This window comes from Acyrthosiphon pisum, chromosome A2, assembly GCF_005508785.2.
Source record: "Acyrthosiphon pisum isolate AL4f chromosome A2, pea_aphid_22Mar2018_4r6ur, whole genome shotgun sequence".
NCBI lineage: Eukaryota > Metazoa > Arthropoda > Insecta > Hemiptera > Aphididae > Acyrthosiphon > Acyrthosiphon pisum.
The window spans coordinates 118,637,557-118,651,996 of record NC_042495.1 but is presented as its reverse complement, the minus strand read 5'-3'; the positions used below and the strand labels follow the sequence as shown (position 1 = coordinate 118,651,996).

The 14,440-nt window shown below is 28.0% G+C and overlaps 1 protein-coding gene across 1 annotated transcript in view; it reads right to left on the bottom strand.

The window, feature by feature from the left end:
• LOC100569640 overlaps positions 1-14,440 on the bottom strand; it is a 155,829-nt gene that overhangs the window by 101,717 nt on the left and 39,672 nt on the right. Inside the window, exon 5 of the mRNA XM_029490062.1 lies at positions 11,133-11,249. Within this exon, the coding sequence (XP_029345922.1) occupies positions 11,133-11,249 (117 nt within the window). The remainder of the gene's footprint in view (positions 1-11,132; positions 11,250-14,440) is intronic.

The window sequence follows — 14,440 nt, the reverse complement described above, 5'->3', positions numbered from 1 at the left end:
TATTATGTTATCGTTTAAAGAGTTATCTGTATTTATAAATCGAAAAAAAATAAAATTACAAGGCGTCAATCGTAAAAACCAAGAAAACAAGACGTGTTTTTAACTGCAGTTGTAATTGTGATTGGTAAATCTATGGATTAACCTATTAAAGCTAATAGCCTTAATATCATAATGTAGATACATAATGATAAATGATCAATAGTAGTCATAAATATAGTATGATAATAATTTATAGATGGTCGGATGTTGCATATAGTATTTTTTTTTTTTTAACAAAATAAGTCAGTTAAGTGTAAAACAAATGTAAAATATACTTATAAATCAATAATTACGGTATAATTGATATATTTATTTGAATCTCATGGTTATAATCATAAACTATGAACTTCTTCACCTCGTAAAAGTTACAAACGGCCGTTATAGCTGACGTTTATGTGCTTTATTTTCAACCACACTAGTAAGCCAGTAAGAAATTGAATTGATGTATAATTGTGTGGTTTATCATAAAATCATCAGGTTTGGTTAGAAAATAGAACCATTTTGTAAACGATGTCATAATCTGATTTTGTTAAACATTCGTGTAATCTCCATGAAATTAAGAAAACGTCAAAATATTAATTATATAATATGTTTTAGGAGAAGTTTAGAGGTCTTAAACATTAGACATTTTATAAAGTCATGGTTTAAGAGTTGTCGAGTATTTGATTGGTGGGATTTTGTAAAATACACGAAATCGCATATAAATAGTTATATACTCTATCTATGGTAATAATGTATCGTATCAGATCGGCTATTGTAAATAATAGTATATCATATAATATGCATCCTGCAGCGAACCATTATAATTGTAATGGTCTATTTTTTGCTCAATATTATTACTATTGTTTTCTGAGACAATTATAGGGGTAAGCTGGTTACCGGGTATTTAATATTTATCATCATAAACATCGCATCATTATTAGGTGGCTTCACTGCTTACTCATTATACATTTGGTTTTGGTTTGTAAATAAAACTTGTTAAAATCAAATTGTAATAATGTTATTAATCGAGAAACGCATAATGGAATATTGTAAATAGAGAACTATTTTAGTTCGGATGCATATTATATTTGTTATAATTCAATTGAGGTCAGTAGAGGTTTTTGTTCAGCTGTATATGAATATTCAAACAGATAAACAGTGAATAGATTTAAATTCAAAGATTCTAAGTGGGACTTAGTTATTATACTATGCATATTATATTTATCATGTATGTAACTATATATAGTTTACCTATGCTTGCATTTAGAATACTTATGTACGTAGGTACAATTTATTCTATTATATATATAAAAAAATATATATAGCAAATGATTATATTAATATAATCCTGAAAAATGTCCATAATACACAAAATATTATTTATCCAAACTGTGACACTATAATAGCTATTGCAGGCCACTGGCGTAAACAAAGGTGATAAATGACAGCGATCGCAATGCCCTTCTATGAAATATGAATTATTAATTAATATTCGATATTAACGATATATTATAATATAATACCATAAAATGCAGCATATGCTCCGTAAAAAGTCCAACAGAATACCTACCCATGTAATTAAATTGGAAATTGGTATACCAGTGGTGTATTAATTGTTTCAAGACCCACGACCATGGTATCGTTGGAGTGCGGAGGTTTACATACATCCCAGAAAATAACGAACGAAGTTTTTGTATAACGTTTAATGAAAATACTTATTTTTATTAGTTTTGAACAGCGAAACGTTGTTTAAAAAAATACTATTACCGTTGCCGTTTTTTGTAGAACCTATAATATGATGCGTCTCAGCAAATTACGTAATCAAACAGGGTTGTTTTTGTTGTTGTTGTTGTTGTTGTTGTTATTTTTATTATTATTAGTATTATCACCATAACGCCGAATTTCGTAGACATGCCCAACAACTAATGGTAAAAATTAAACTAGATCATAACATGTTGACGGTGCAACAACACACGCAAATGTATTAAAAAATCTAATGGTGAAAAACTCTGCACACTATCACAATATAATATAATAATATAAACATATTACATCAGTGCTCGTTAACGAACAGTCATAATATATATATATTTTTTTTCATTAACTAACACGTTATGCAATAGATATTTTGAACGAATAAATTAAATTTAAATCCCATTTTTTCTTATTAAAGATGATACCTAACTAATAAAATTATGTTGCATAATTTTCCGATCAGTGTAATACCTTTTATTTTGTTTGATTTCATAAATGATAGACATACAATTGCCATTCAGGAAATAGTGTAATATACAAAGATGTCCCAGTCAACATAAGTGCAAACTTTTCTTAATTTGGTGGTACTAGTACTTGATTAGTTATACATACAGTGCCACGTAGGTAGTTAGGCGAGGAAGAGCAACGGGCGCGACCTAGTTAAAAAGTTAAGGTTAAGTTATTTTTAACTAAGTTACATAACGAGTTACTTTTTTCTTTAGAGAAACTTCTAACTCAACGAGTTAAATTGTTTTCCATGATATTATGTGGTTAATAATCCGTTAATCAATTTTATAGTCACATTCAGATAATTTTTCCTTAATAATATATAAACTCCAAAGATTTAAAATATATTTTGTTTTTATTCTTTAAATAATATTTTTTTTTATAGAAAAAAGAAATAAGTATTATATTTTATAATATCATGTATTATTATTATGTATTTACATTTTTAAATACCAACTAAATCATAAACTTTCGTATTGTACCTATGTGTTGAATGAACTAATTGTGAATATATAGGAGATCAAAATAACGTACTTGAACAATAACGTTCAATAGAAAATTACAACCTCCCAAGACATGCATTTCAATTTTAAAATCTCACAATAATGACAAAAAAACATTTTGAAGTTTAATTTAAAAATGTACCTACCTACATAGACATATAAAATAGGTTAAACACTTTGGTGAATAGGGCTGTGAATAAAATACATTGTAAAATATTAATTTTAAACCCAACAAAATTCAGTTTAAAATACACTTCGAATATATAGAAATATATCATTTGTAATAAAAATGTAGAATTTATTAATATAACTATCTATTATACACCTACCAAATGTAGGTCCCACATGTACCTATAACAATAATAATATGTACTATTATATTTATAGAGAGAAAGGGATTATAATGTTAGTTTTTTTTTTTTTTATTTATTTTTATTTAAAATACAATGCCTATTATGTAATAAAAAATTTGATTTATTATGTAATATAATATCAAAATAATACAAATTGTTTTATTATTTATTTATTGAACGTATGGAATGCAATTTACAATCTAATTGGCATAATATAATAATAAATTAATAAACTAAAAGTTATATAATAATATACTTTATTATTAGAATACATTTTGTAAGATTTTCAAAACAACTAAACGTTAAATGGATAACAGTTACTTTTTTATAGTGACCATTAAAGTGGTAAGTTAGATCCGGTGCACGAAACGTCTGAATGTGGCACTGGGCTTATAATGTTTATGTACAACTGTGGTGATAACCTATCAATCCAAATAAAACAGAAGTAATTTATTTATCAAATGCACGTGATATAATTGGAACCATGCAGGTACCTTAGCATAGATTGCAATACCATGGTGTGTTGTAGGAGGTAATTGTATAATAATATATCCAGCGGCGATTGAACGAATCTTGACGGTACAGTAGCGACGTACATGATTATGCGTCGAAAGCATACAAATATTGTAATAGGTAATAGTAAAACAATACAGTGGCTTGACCTGTACACACGGATCCATTAATAAGCCTAGCTTCAGTATCCATCCGTAAAGGATAAAATACTTCGTATACGCACGTACTGTATATAGTTCATATATATACATCGTAACGAATGGATAAAGTTTCTGATGGTTTGGGCACCATAGAGGTACAACTACAGTGGCGTGTTGTGTGAACGAACACTGCTATATAGGTTATGGGAATGGGGAATTAAGGGTGACGCGCCAGAGGCAAGTGATGGTGATAGGTTGGCAGGAGGAGTAATATATATTATATATATATATATATAAATGTGTGTGAATTCAGCAGGAGACCGTTTCATTAAGAAAATCCCATAGCCCGATGCTGTGACCGCTGGTCCGTTATGGCGGCGATTGTCCGGGAGGTTAAACACCGGGGCTGGCAGGAGGGGGAGGGGGTGGGCCAGAGAGGCGAGAGGCGGCGGGATTGCCAAAACTTTTCGTATATTTGTAGTGCGCGCATACACGCGATTGTATGTCTCGTGTAATATGTGTCTACAAACATGACAAATCCCCGTCTCTCGCGCCCATTCGACGTCGTTTCCTGCTCGGAGAAGCAAGTCCTAAACAAACGGATGTCTAATATAATGCTTGCACACATAAACAATATATATATATACAGTGCTTTAACATTATTTATAAATGATTAACGGCGCAACTAATCGGTCGCCAAAAGTTCTGAGCGGCTCTCGCGGTGGGAATAATGTGATAATTGCAGCGCCGAGACGTCATAAGATTATATATAGGTGATTCACAATGCACGCTCATCTCTATTTTAGATTCAAAGTGAAGAGATGAATGCATTCGTTTTACAATGATACGTGTTTACGTGATTTTGACCGAAGACACTTTTTGTACCAGGAGAATTGCTTCAATGTTCGTCACTATTGAGAGCGATTTCTGGTACCAAATTATAGACATGGTTCATTAATGGGGTCAAAATATTTAAATATATTCAGTATTTATTTAAATAATCGTGAAATACATAAAAAAAAAATTACAAAACAACTGGTATGGAATATTTACGCCCCATTTGTTTTTATTTTAATTCATTTAGAGCATTGTATAAATATCAGTCGTAATATATTATTTGTATTAAAATAAAAAGGGCAAATAAATTAATTTTGAAGAGTTTTTCATAGTGTTTGATAATCTCAAAACTAATTTTGTTTCAATAACTCTAACCAAAGGTTGGTTATGTGTACCTAAATTAAATTACAATCGATTTCCATCTATGCCATGTTCAAAAGATATTAGAAGAGATGATACAATAATTGCTTTTTAAATAATTAAATCAAAGATAAACAAATAATTGACTTAGCACTAATACTACATCTAGTTTAAAAATGAAATGTAAATATGAATTAAAACATATTAAATTTTTAGCCAATTATAGGATCCCAAATAACATGACGTTTGGTAGAACCATTGATGAATAAATAAATATAAAATTGTATGTAATAAAATGTTTCGATAAGAACTAATAAAATTAAAAATAGTATGAAACCTCAGCTAATTCACTCTTTAGTTTGATATAACTTGCACTAGTGGTGACTGATAACTAGGTAGACAATAATGCTAAGATTTAAACTTTAGACAATGTCTCACTCTAAAAACCACCAGACATACATATAATAAATAAAATAAGTAATAAATAAATAAACACACAATTATTTTTAATTACATTGAACTTTTTTTACTCAACAAACTGTTGTAACTTTTAAAAGTTATAGTTAATAATACAAACAATAAAATTAATAATAATAATAATATTATTACCTATGGTACAATATGATAAATTGGCAACTTTAATAATGAGTGATATCTGCCAACGTCTTGGTAATTACGTTTAACATAACATTACCTTTATGGTTTATTGGATGCTCTACGAGAATGAGCTTTTTGATGAATGTCTTATTCTTATCACTATACTCTATAGGTACTTAATTGCTTATGAATAAATCAGTACTTCGTCCCTCGTGACGAGGTCAATACAATAAACTTTGCTTATTTATTAATGATAATAATAATGACCCACCAAATTCCACTCGATGCGAAAAAGTTTAAGTATGAAAAATAATTTAATAACTAAACGAAAAGTGCATATTATTGTTGTAGTCGTTCGTTGCGACAACTACAAAGCACCTACGATGAATGTTAATATGTGAAAGAAGGCAAACATAAAAAATAAAAAGGACCTAATGACAATAGTTACTCACGACACTCTTACGTACTGAAGAGTGTGCCCAAGGCACCTAGAGTTAGATAACAAACGAAGAACATTTAGGTTATTACATATAGGTACGCATGAATTTAATGTCATGAACTCATAAACAATATTAGGAATAAAAATGGTCGCAATGACCTGGGAAAATATAATAATTTACAAAAAAAAACTTAAACTGAAATATCAATACTATACCTAATATTATCATGTACACATATCGTATATAACAATAACTAGAAACTCATTAGGTATATTAATATCAGTGATAAGAGTGAATAGTTATTACCACTACTGTGATATTTATCAGCCTATTAGAGTGGCCAACGTATAATCTTTTACAGCGTTTAATTAATCTGCAAGCAGTATTTTTCCTTTAAATATACAAAGTTAAAAATATTTTTTCTAAAAAAAGTATATAACACCCATCAGCGAAAAAAACCCGAATATAGTTGAATGAACTAAAGTTTGGATTACATTAGAACAACGTAAACTCGTAAATTAATATTTTATGAGCAATATCGAAGAAATTATTAATAATGTTTATTCGGATTCGGAAAATACGGTGGAAAAAAAAATAATAACAATATTTAATATAATATAGAACACGTGAACACAGGTATTGTTATTATTTTTGTTTATAAATTATAGTAATAAACCAACATGTGCGTCGAATTATTGTAGTTTAGAACTAAAATTAGTATACTTATACTATTTTAATAGAAAAGACTGTGTCACGAAAAAGATTTTTAGAATCAATGTTTATCGTATTATAAAACAATATAAAAATTCTTAATAATAATCTATCATTATTTGGAAGTATAATTTGCATATTATAATTCGAAGTCATTACAAAACAACTTTTTTCGTATTTATTTTATCAACATTATGTATGTATGTTGTATTGACTCAAAGTTCAAATTTTCTACATAAAAAAAAAGTAATTATGCAGGTATATTTATGTATAATAAGTATTTAGTTTTAAAATAATTTCCCGCAGTAAATAGTTAATAATAGTAGAATATGCTATGATTGGTATCTATCACATATTTCAATCAAATATAATTATACCTATATTGTATATATATTATATAGTAATAAATCGTATAATATTATCGAAATTACAGTGTACCGAACCACGAACCATGGTAAATATTTTTTAGAAGTCATGTAAATTATATCGGCCTTTTGATAAATATGCCGCATAATAATAATATTATCGATTTGGTCGATTAATTTTGATGCTGCTAAAAAATGGTTAAATATTACACAAACAAAAAACACTCCTAGAATTTAATGAAAAGAGATAAACTGTTAAATTAATGGCCATCGAGGAAACTATTATTATTAAAATGTTTTAAGCAATAAATAGTGCTCATATTTAAATAATTAGGTGTTTTAAATCAAATTAATGTTTTATATATTTAGCTACCTACGTCCTACTGTGATATAAAAATAATTCATTTTTGCTGTAAAATTGTTTTATTTGTTGTTATTATTGTAACTTATTTCAAAGCGATAAATGCAACTTATTATAATTAAATTTCTCAACATTTACAACTTTACAAGTTAATTATTATAATCATTTTGTTTTTTAAAATAAAACTGATAAATAATAATATACCTTAATATAGTACTTTTGAAGTTTTTAAAACAATTGTTACTTTTTTCAACATTACTCGTACGTACTTACAATCGAAATGGATATACTAAAAGTACAATTTAAAGAATACGGTATTAATAATACAAAATAACATATTGAACACTTTGAAACATATAGTTTAAAAAGATCAATAGAACAAAGTAGTCTAAAACAGATTAAATAAAAAAAGCTAGACAGTCTCGTAAAATAAGTGGAACAAATGTATATTATGTCAAAAATTATTGAAAATATTTATTTGCTGAATAGAAAAATGTCTATTCTGCCGTGTTTCCGCTATGAAGTTGTGTGCGTTTCGAACCTATACCTAATGGCTAATAATATACTCTCCCTATCTAGTATCGTATTATACCAATCCGTTGCCATGTGGCAGAGAATTAGGAAACGGAAATTGTTATCATATATATGAAATTGTTTTTGCGCGTATATATTATGTATTTTATATTGATATAATATGACAAATAATGGGGATCAAAGAAAATTGTATAAAAAAATATGCATACTCTATATGAGGATTTTAAGTATCAGATACGATATATTATTGCAATCGATGTAATACTATAACACTATTACGTATATTCAATAAATGTAATTAATCGCGCTGTGGCGAAAAATCAACTCACCGTGGACACTTGGATAGTTTAAATCGAATCTCTGACAACGCATAGAATATTGAAGGCGACACACGACCAGATGTTACAGACAACACGTCACAGATATATTATTATATTAGATAGAAATATCTCACGACAAGTCACGACGACGGCGACGACTTACTACGGAAAGTTTTCACAGACACAACATATAGACGTATAATATGTATATTGTATATCGATACTATATAATATAACCACGTAAATACGCGAGTCTAAGGCTTTTAGGGACACGTCTGAATTATAGAAATCGATAGCGCCGTGCAAAGCTTTCATGGACGATGACATATTTTTGTAAGGAAAGTTGTTTATACAGATCGTACGACGACGCTGTGTATTGCGTTAAACAAACTGTAACGGACAACTAAATAATATAATCGCGTGGCGTTTTTGGTCGGTCGTGACTTTTGGTTGTCTGGTTGTGTTCAAACTTCAAAGGCCGAAAAACATACTACACCCACACGATGACGCATATAATATTATTATAATATATGAGTATTATAGGTAAACACTCGGCAGTCGTATATAATGTTATATACCTGATCAACGTATAGGTCAAATAAATTTAAAATTAATCTATTCAATATTTTCTGAAAAGAATACTAAAAGAGAAAAACAATTGTATATTGATAGATATAATAAGGTACATAATAATTTATTCGAACTTTTTTGATTTAAAGATTATAAAAGAAAAAGTATCACACACATGTAATATCTACATTTTACCGATATTATATTTTTAAAACTCAACAATTCCGATCTAATGGATGAGGCCCGGGGCCCTGCTAGTCCCCCCCCTCTCCTAAGACTGGCCCTGAAAATCTATGTAATAGTATTATGTGGACTCAGCTGACAACAAATACGACAAATTTTGAAAACGAGTACTCAACATTTTAGAACTCACGCTGTTTATATCATATTGTTTCTGCAGATGATCGTGTCGTTGGCTGTTTTTTGTGAGGCTTTTTCCAAAGCATATTTTTGGAGCTAAACCATAGGGGGAAATGGTGGCTTCGACAGCAGTAGTATAATGTACATTGCGAAAACTGTGCTGCTTAGCCGAATGATTCACGTTACGATCCGGATTATATCGTATTATTCGCTGGCACACGAAATATGTTACCGCTCTTACACTTGATCAATTAATGTTGTTTCATCGCACATGTATATTCACATAATATTACCTAAATACATGAAATCCATTAAGTACATTCCACCCAAAGCACAGTTCACCTGCATATGGATCCGAGCAAGTCAAACAAATAAAGTTTTATGAAATATCCAGACGAATTAAAATTTCCGACGATTAATAAACACGTGTTTGACGAGACTATATAATATACTTATACGCACTGTCATATAATGCCGTTAAATTAGTTAGGTCAGTTTGCTTTTTCAAGAAGTTCAGTTGATAATAACCCCGTTCATAAAGTACCGACATTTTTTTATTGCTTTGCTAAAGTTACACAATTATTTATATATGTATAAATGTTTAATGTATATTTAGGTATTTAGTTGATAATTTCTAACCCTTGTGTAGTAGCTATACAACATTACCGTAAACAAAAACTAATTGTATAAATTATTCTTACCGATAGTGGAAAATATGTTCTGTCTGACATAATTACGCAGAATGTCAATTAAATATATAACGACTTTCAAAAATTGAGCCATTACCAAAACACGTTGAATGACAAAAAAAACCTGATTTAAATTTCAATTCTATGATAAATCATATATTTCTAAGAATTTTTTCTTTTGATTGTGTTTATTTATATAACTACCTATTAGTAATTTATTTTCTATAAATATTGAACTAAATTTTTCCAAAAACTTTCCGTTAATTATTTTAGTCTTTCGAGATTATTTTGAAAAGTATTGTGGTTTTCCTACTTTGGTCATATCAAAGTAACAATCAGATCAATTTTTTACGATGAACAATTCTCAAAATGAAAAATGTATGCTTTTTTACTGCCTTTTAAGTGTTGTCAGATACATATAAAAACGCAAATTATTGTAAAACTAATAATTTCATTGTACGTCCTGAATCTAAATAATAGTAATTGAAAACACACAGCTGGTATCCGATGCAATACAATACATAATTTGTTGAATAATAATAATGTCGTTTAGAACGCTGTAGTTGTTTTTTTGTATGAAGTTAAAAAATTGATTACTATTTTTAATACAATATTTTAGTGAATCGATAATATGTAAAATTCACCCAATTAATATAACAATACCGAAACTAATTTTATTTTGAACACCAATGGCTTTATATAACACAAGACGTTTAAAAACCAGAGTATATCATCATGTTGTTGTATATTTGTATATTTTATGACAATTGATCAACGTATAACATATAGTATGTATATATTATGTGTGTATAAATGAATTACAATACGACGTATGAATAAAATTCACGTATTTTTAAATAATGAATTTATTGGTGTGAATTAAATTTGAATCAATCACATTTTTTTTCGCCAATCAGATATAACAGTTTCGATAACAACCAATGCAAACTACAAAGTATTGATTATTTTCAGCTAATTTACATATTATAACAATAAAGTATATTGCTGCAAGAAAAGGTGTGACACATATTTATAATTATTATATGTATATGATATATATAAAATATGACACTACATTATGTACGGGGGATATGTCGTAGATATAAATCACATTTTATAAAATATTAAAATAATATCATTATGAAATATATTTTAAACAGATCAAACTAATTAATTATAACAGTGTGATGACTTACCTATGGGTGTTGAATGATTTTTATACAAGTTACAAGGACATGGGCCATCAGTAGTTGTATCAATAACATCTTTGTTAATATTGCATTGCTGTATACAAATGCTAGACGAACCGCATTCTAAAAAAAAAAACAAATACATGGCTGATAAGTACACAAAAATTATAATAAACCCTTTGAAATTATGATAAAAGGGTCTTCTATGTATATAACATGTATTTATACAATTCGGTAAAGAACTATAATCCATTTTAACAATTGATAATTAAAATTAAGTGGCTCTAATTACTTGTAAAACCTACCAACTACCTACATTTATACAAGCGCGAGTATCAATTTTGTTGATAATATTTTTTGAGTGAAAATTAAACAGTCCACATTAACAGCTGTAGCTAATACTTGATTGTATAATATACATCAAGAACATCCTCTAAAAGATTAACTTTTATTTGAGAATGTTAAGTTCTTACCTTAAACATAGTTTATACAAACAGTTATTCATATAGCCATACAAAAGGGAAGAAAAACGTAATAGGTACTAAAACGGACTCACTTAGATAAATTAAGTTATTTAATTAATAAAAAACGGTAAATAAAATAAAATTATGTGAGATTAAATAAATAAAACATAACATTTAATGTATTTGCGATTTGAGTATATAAGGTTTATTCAAAATGTATATAAATAAGAGCATTGGTTTGTTTTTATATGTAAACTTCTAAAATATAACGTTTATTAGTAGAATATGGGTTAATTTATAATATTGTATTTTTTTAATCAGAGTACCTATGACGATATACATAGATATAATCGTTAAGATGAATAATTTCATAGATTTTACTTAAATTGGATAAATTACATTATGCAGGCCACTTTATAAAATCAATAACCATTATTTATGGGTTCTTATTGAATGCCAAATTAATAAGTTTTAATTAGATTAAGACCAAAAATACATTTTTCTGTGCAAATTAATCCAAATTATTATGTCCTATATTAATAGGCATAATATGTCCATTGATATAGGTTAAATAAAATGTGATTATTTCATTGAAAAATACGATCATAAAGAATATTGATTGTGGTTAAATAGTACTAATACTTATATATTATTTTCAGAATATAAATAGGGAAAATAAAGTTTATTAGCTTTAAAAGAAAAAACGTTAGGAGGTCCTGAATTGAATTCCTGGAACAGTGAACGAAATAGAAAGCTATGAAATTCACGGTACGCCAGTTTTCGACAAAATCTCGATCATTTTTCGGTAATACGAGTTGCCTTTAAATCAGTTTCTGATCATTACTTTTTAAATTTAAAATATCAATAACAATTCAATAGGTAGTGACTTGGTGGTCCAATGTGAGCTAATGGAAAATCGATAAGAGTGTCCAAAACGTTTCAAAATATAAAAGCGAAGATTTATAATATTTATTCATTAAATTTAGAGTTTATTATGTAATCAATGCCATCCATACTAATATTATTAATGCGAAAGTTACTCTGTTTATCTGTAGCGTAGTAATACTTGCATGCCGTGGACAGTCGATTCCAGGGGCGTTCATGAGGGGCGTTCATTTATTTAAGGCTAAATTGTTCCCCCCCCCCCCTATTTAATTATAACTAGTCACAGTAATATGTATTCATAACTAGTCATTGCTTATAAATAATAACTAGTTAATTACTATCGTTTGAAATTATATTTTACAAATTAAAATTCTGAGAAATAATATATTCCTCTTCAAAATATCAAATTACAAATGTACGATGTACAAAAAAAATAAAAACTTGGAACAATTATAACAATAAAAAAATATATGAAATATAATGACTTTCTCAAAGTATTGTTATGTAAAGATTTCAAATTATATAAACAATATATTTCCAAAAACATTTATATTTTAAAAAAAAATAAACCTAAAGTATTTATAAATATTTGATACCTACGGCATAAGATTTTTTCGCATAAACGTATTGACAAATAAAAAATAAATTATATTACAGTGATGAAATAAATTATGGTGCTGACAATAAAAATAAAAATATTATGCAAAAACACATCTACATAACAACGTAAAGAATATATATTATGTACTAGCAATATATTACGCGTTTAGCATATTATTATACAATTCGTCAGGATTACAAAAGAGTCGTAATAATTTAAATCACAAACTTAACAAAATTCCAAGTAAAATATTCATAGGTAAATTATCACTAAGTGTCAGCGAGTTTGAATAAATAAAATGAGACGGATGAAAATGGATAAGTCTTTCATGGGACTTTTTGTTTTGTTTTTGATAAACATTTTTTTTGGATTGATTTTGATTGTAAATAGTCTATGATTCTCTCCATAGAAGATAAAATTAATAAAATAAAAATCTTAAATCTTAAGAACAAAAAGTAATTTAAAATTATATAATATTAAGCTGATAAAAACTGTGTAGATAAAAATATATCGTAATAGTAATACCGAACATTGATCTCGACCCAACTTTGATATTTTCACAAGTACCTATAGCCAGAAATTCCTTCACAAATCACAAACTGCAGTAGCGGTTACCAACTACGTAAATACACATACAATTTATACTAAATAGTTAGGTACAAAACAAACATATTATATACGACGTATATTAAACGTAGAATACTTAAAATATGAGAGGATCTGTGGACACCCATATTCGTAACCGCTAACGCATTATATTTCATGTCTATCTTTCCGGGAAAACACGTGTTGCACGTTAGCTACGCTACCACAGTATCCATAAATATATATAGTTTATAGGTATGTATCTACATAATATATATTATAATGTTACATTACACACACGTTATCTTTTTATTTACGTACGATAGACCACCTCCCTCTCAAATCAACCCTTTCACATTCCATTCTCACATATCTGGAATTCATACCTCTTCACTATAGTTTATTTCAATACTATATGTTTTATTTTTATTAAAAGTAGGTACCTACGGGTTGATAGCTCCACGGTAAACAATTAAATTCTTCATCTTAAATTAACACAAATAAAGACAACAAAACATTTTTTTTATAAAATATCAAAGTAGGAACAATATTAAGTATAGCAAAAATATGGTTAAGTTTAGGTGCATTGGCAATCCACGTCATCCTTCCTAGTCATCAGGCGTTGATTAGCAGCAAGGTTAGTCACTTGTTAAGTAAACTCAAATAATTGACAATAACTCTTCAGCGAGAGAAGACAATTTTAGAGATAATAGAACCTGAGAATAATCATGTGGTATAGTAGGTAAGTGAATCCTTTTCAATATACAGGTAACCAGAAA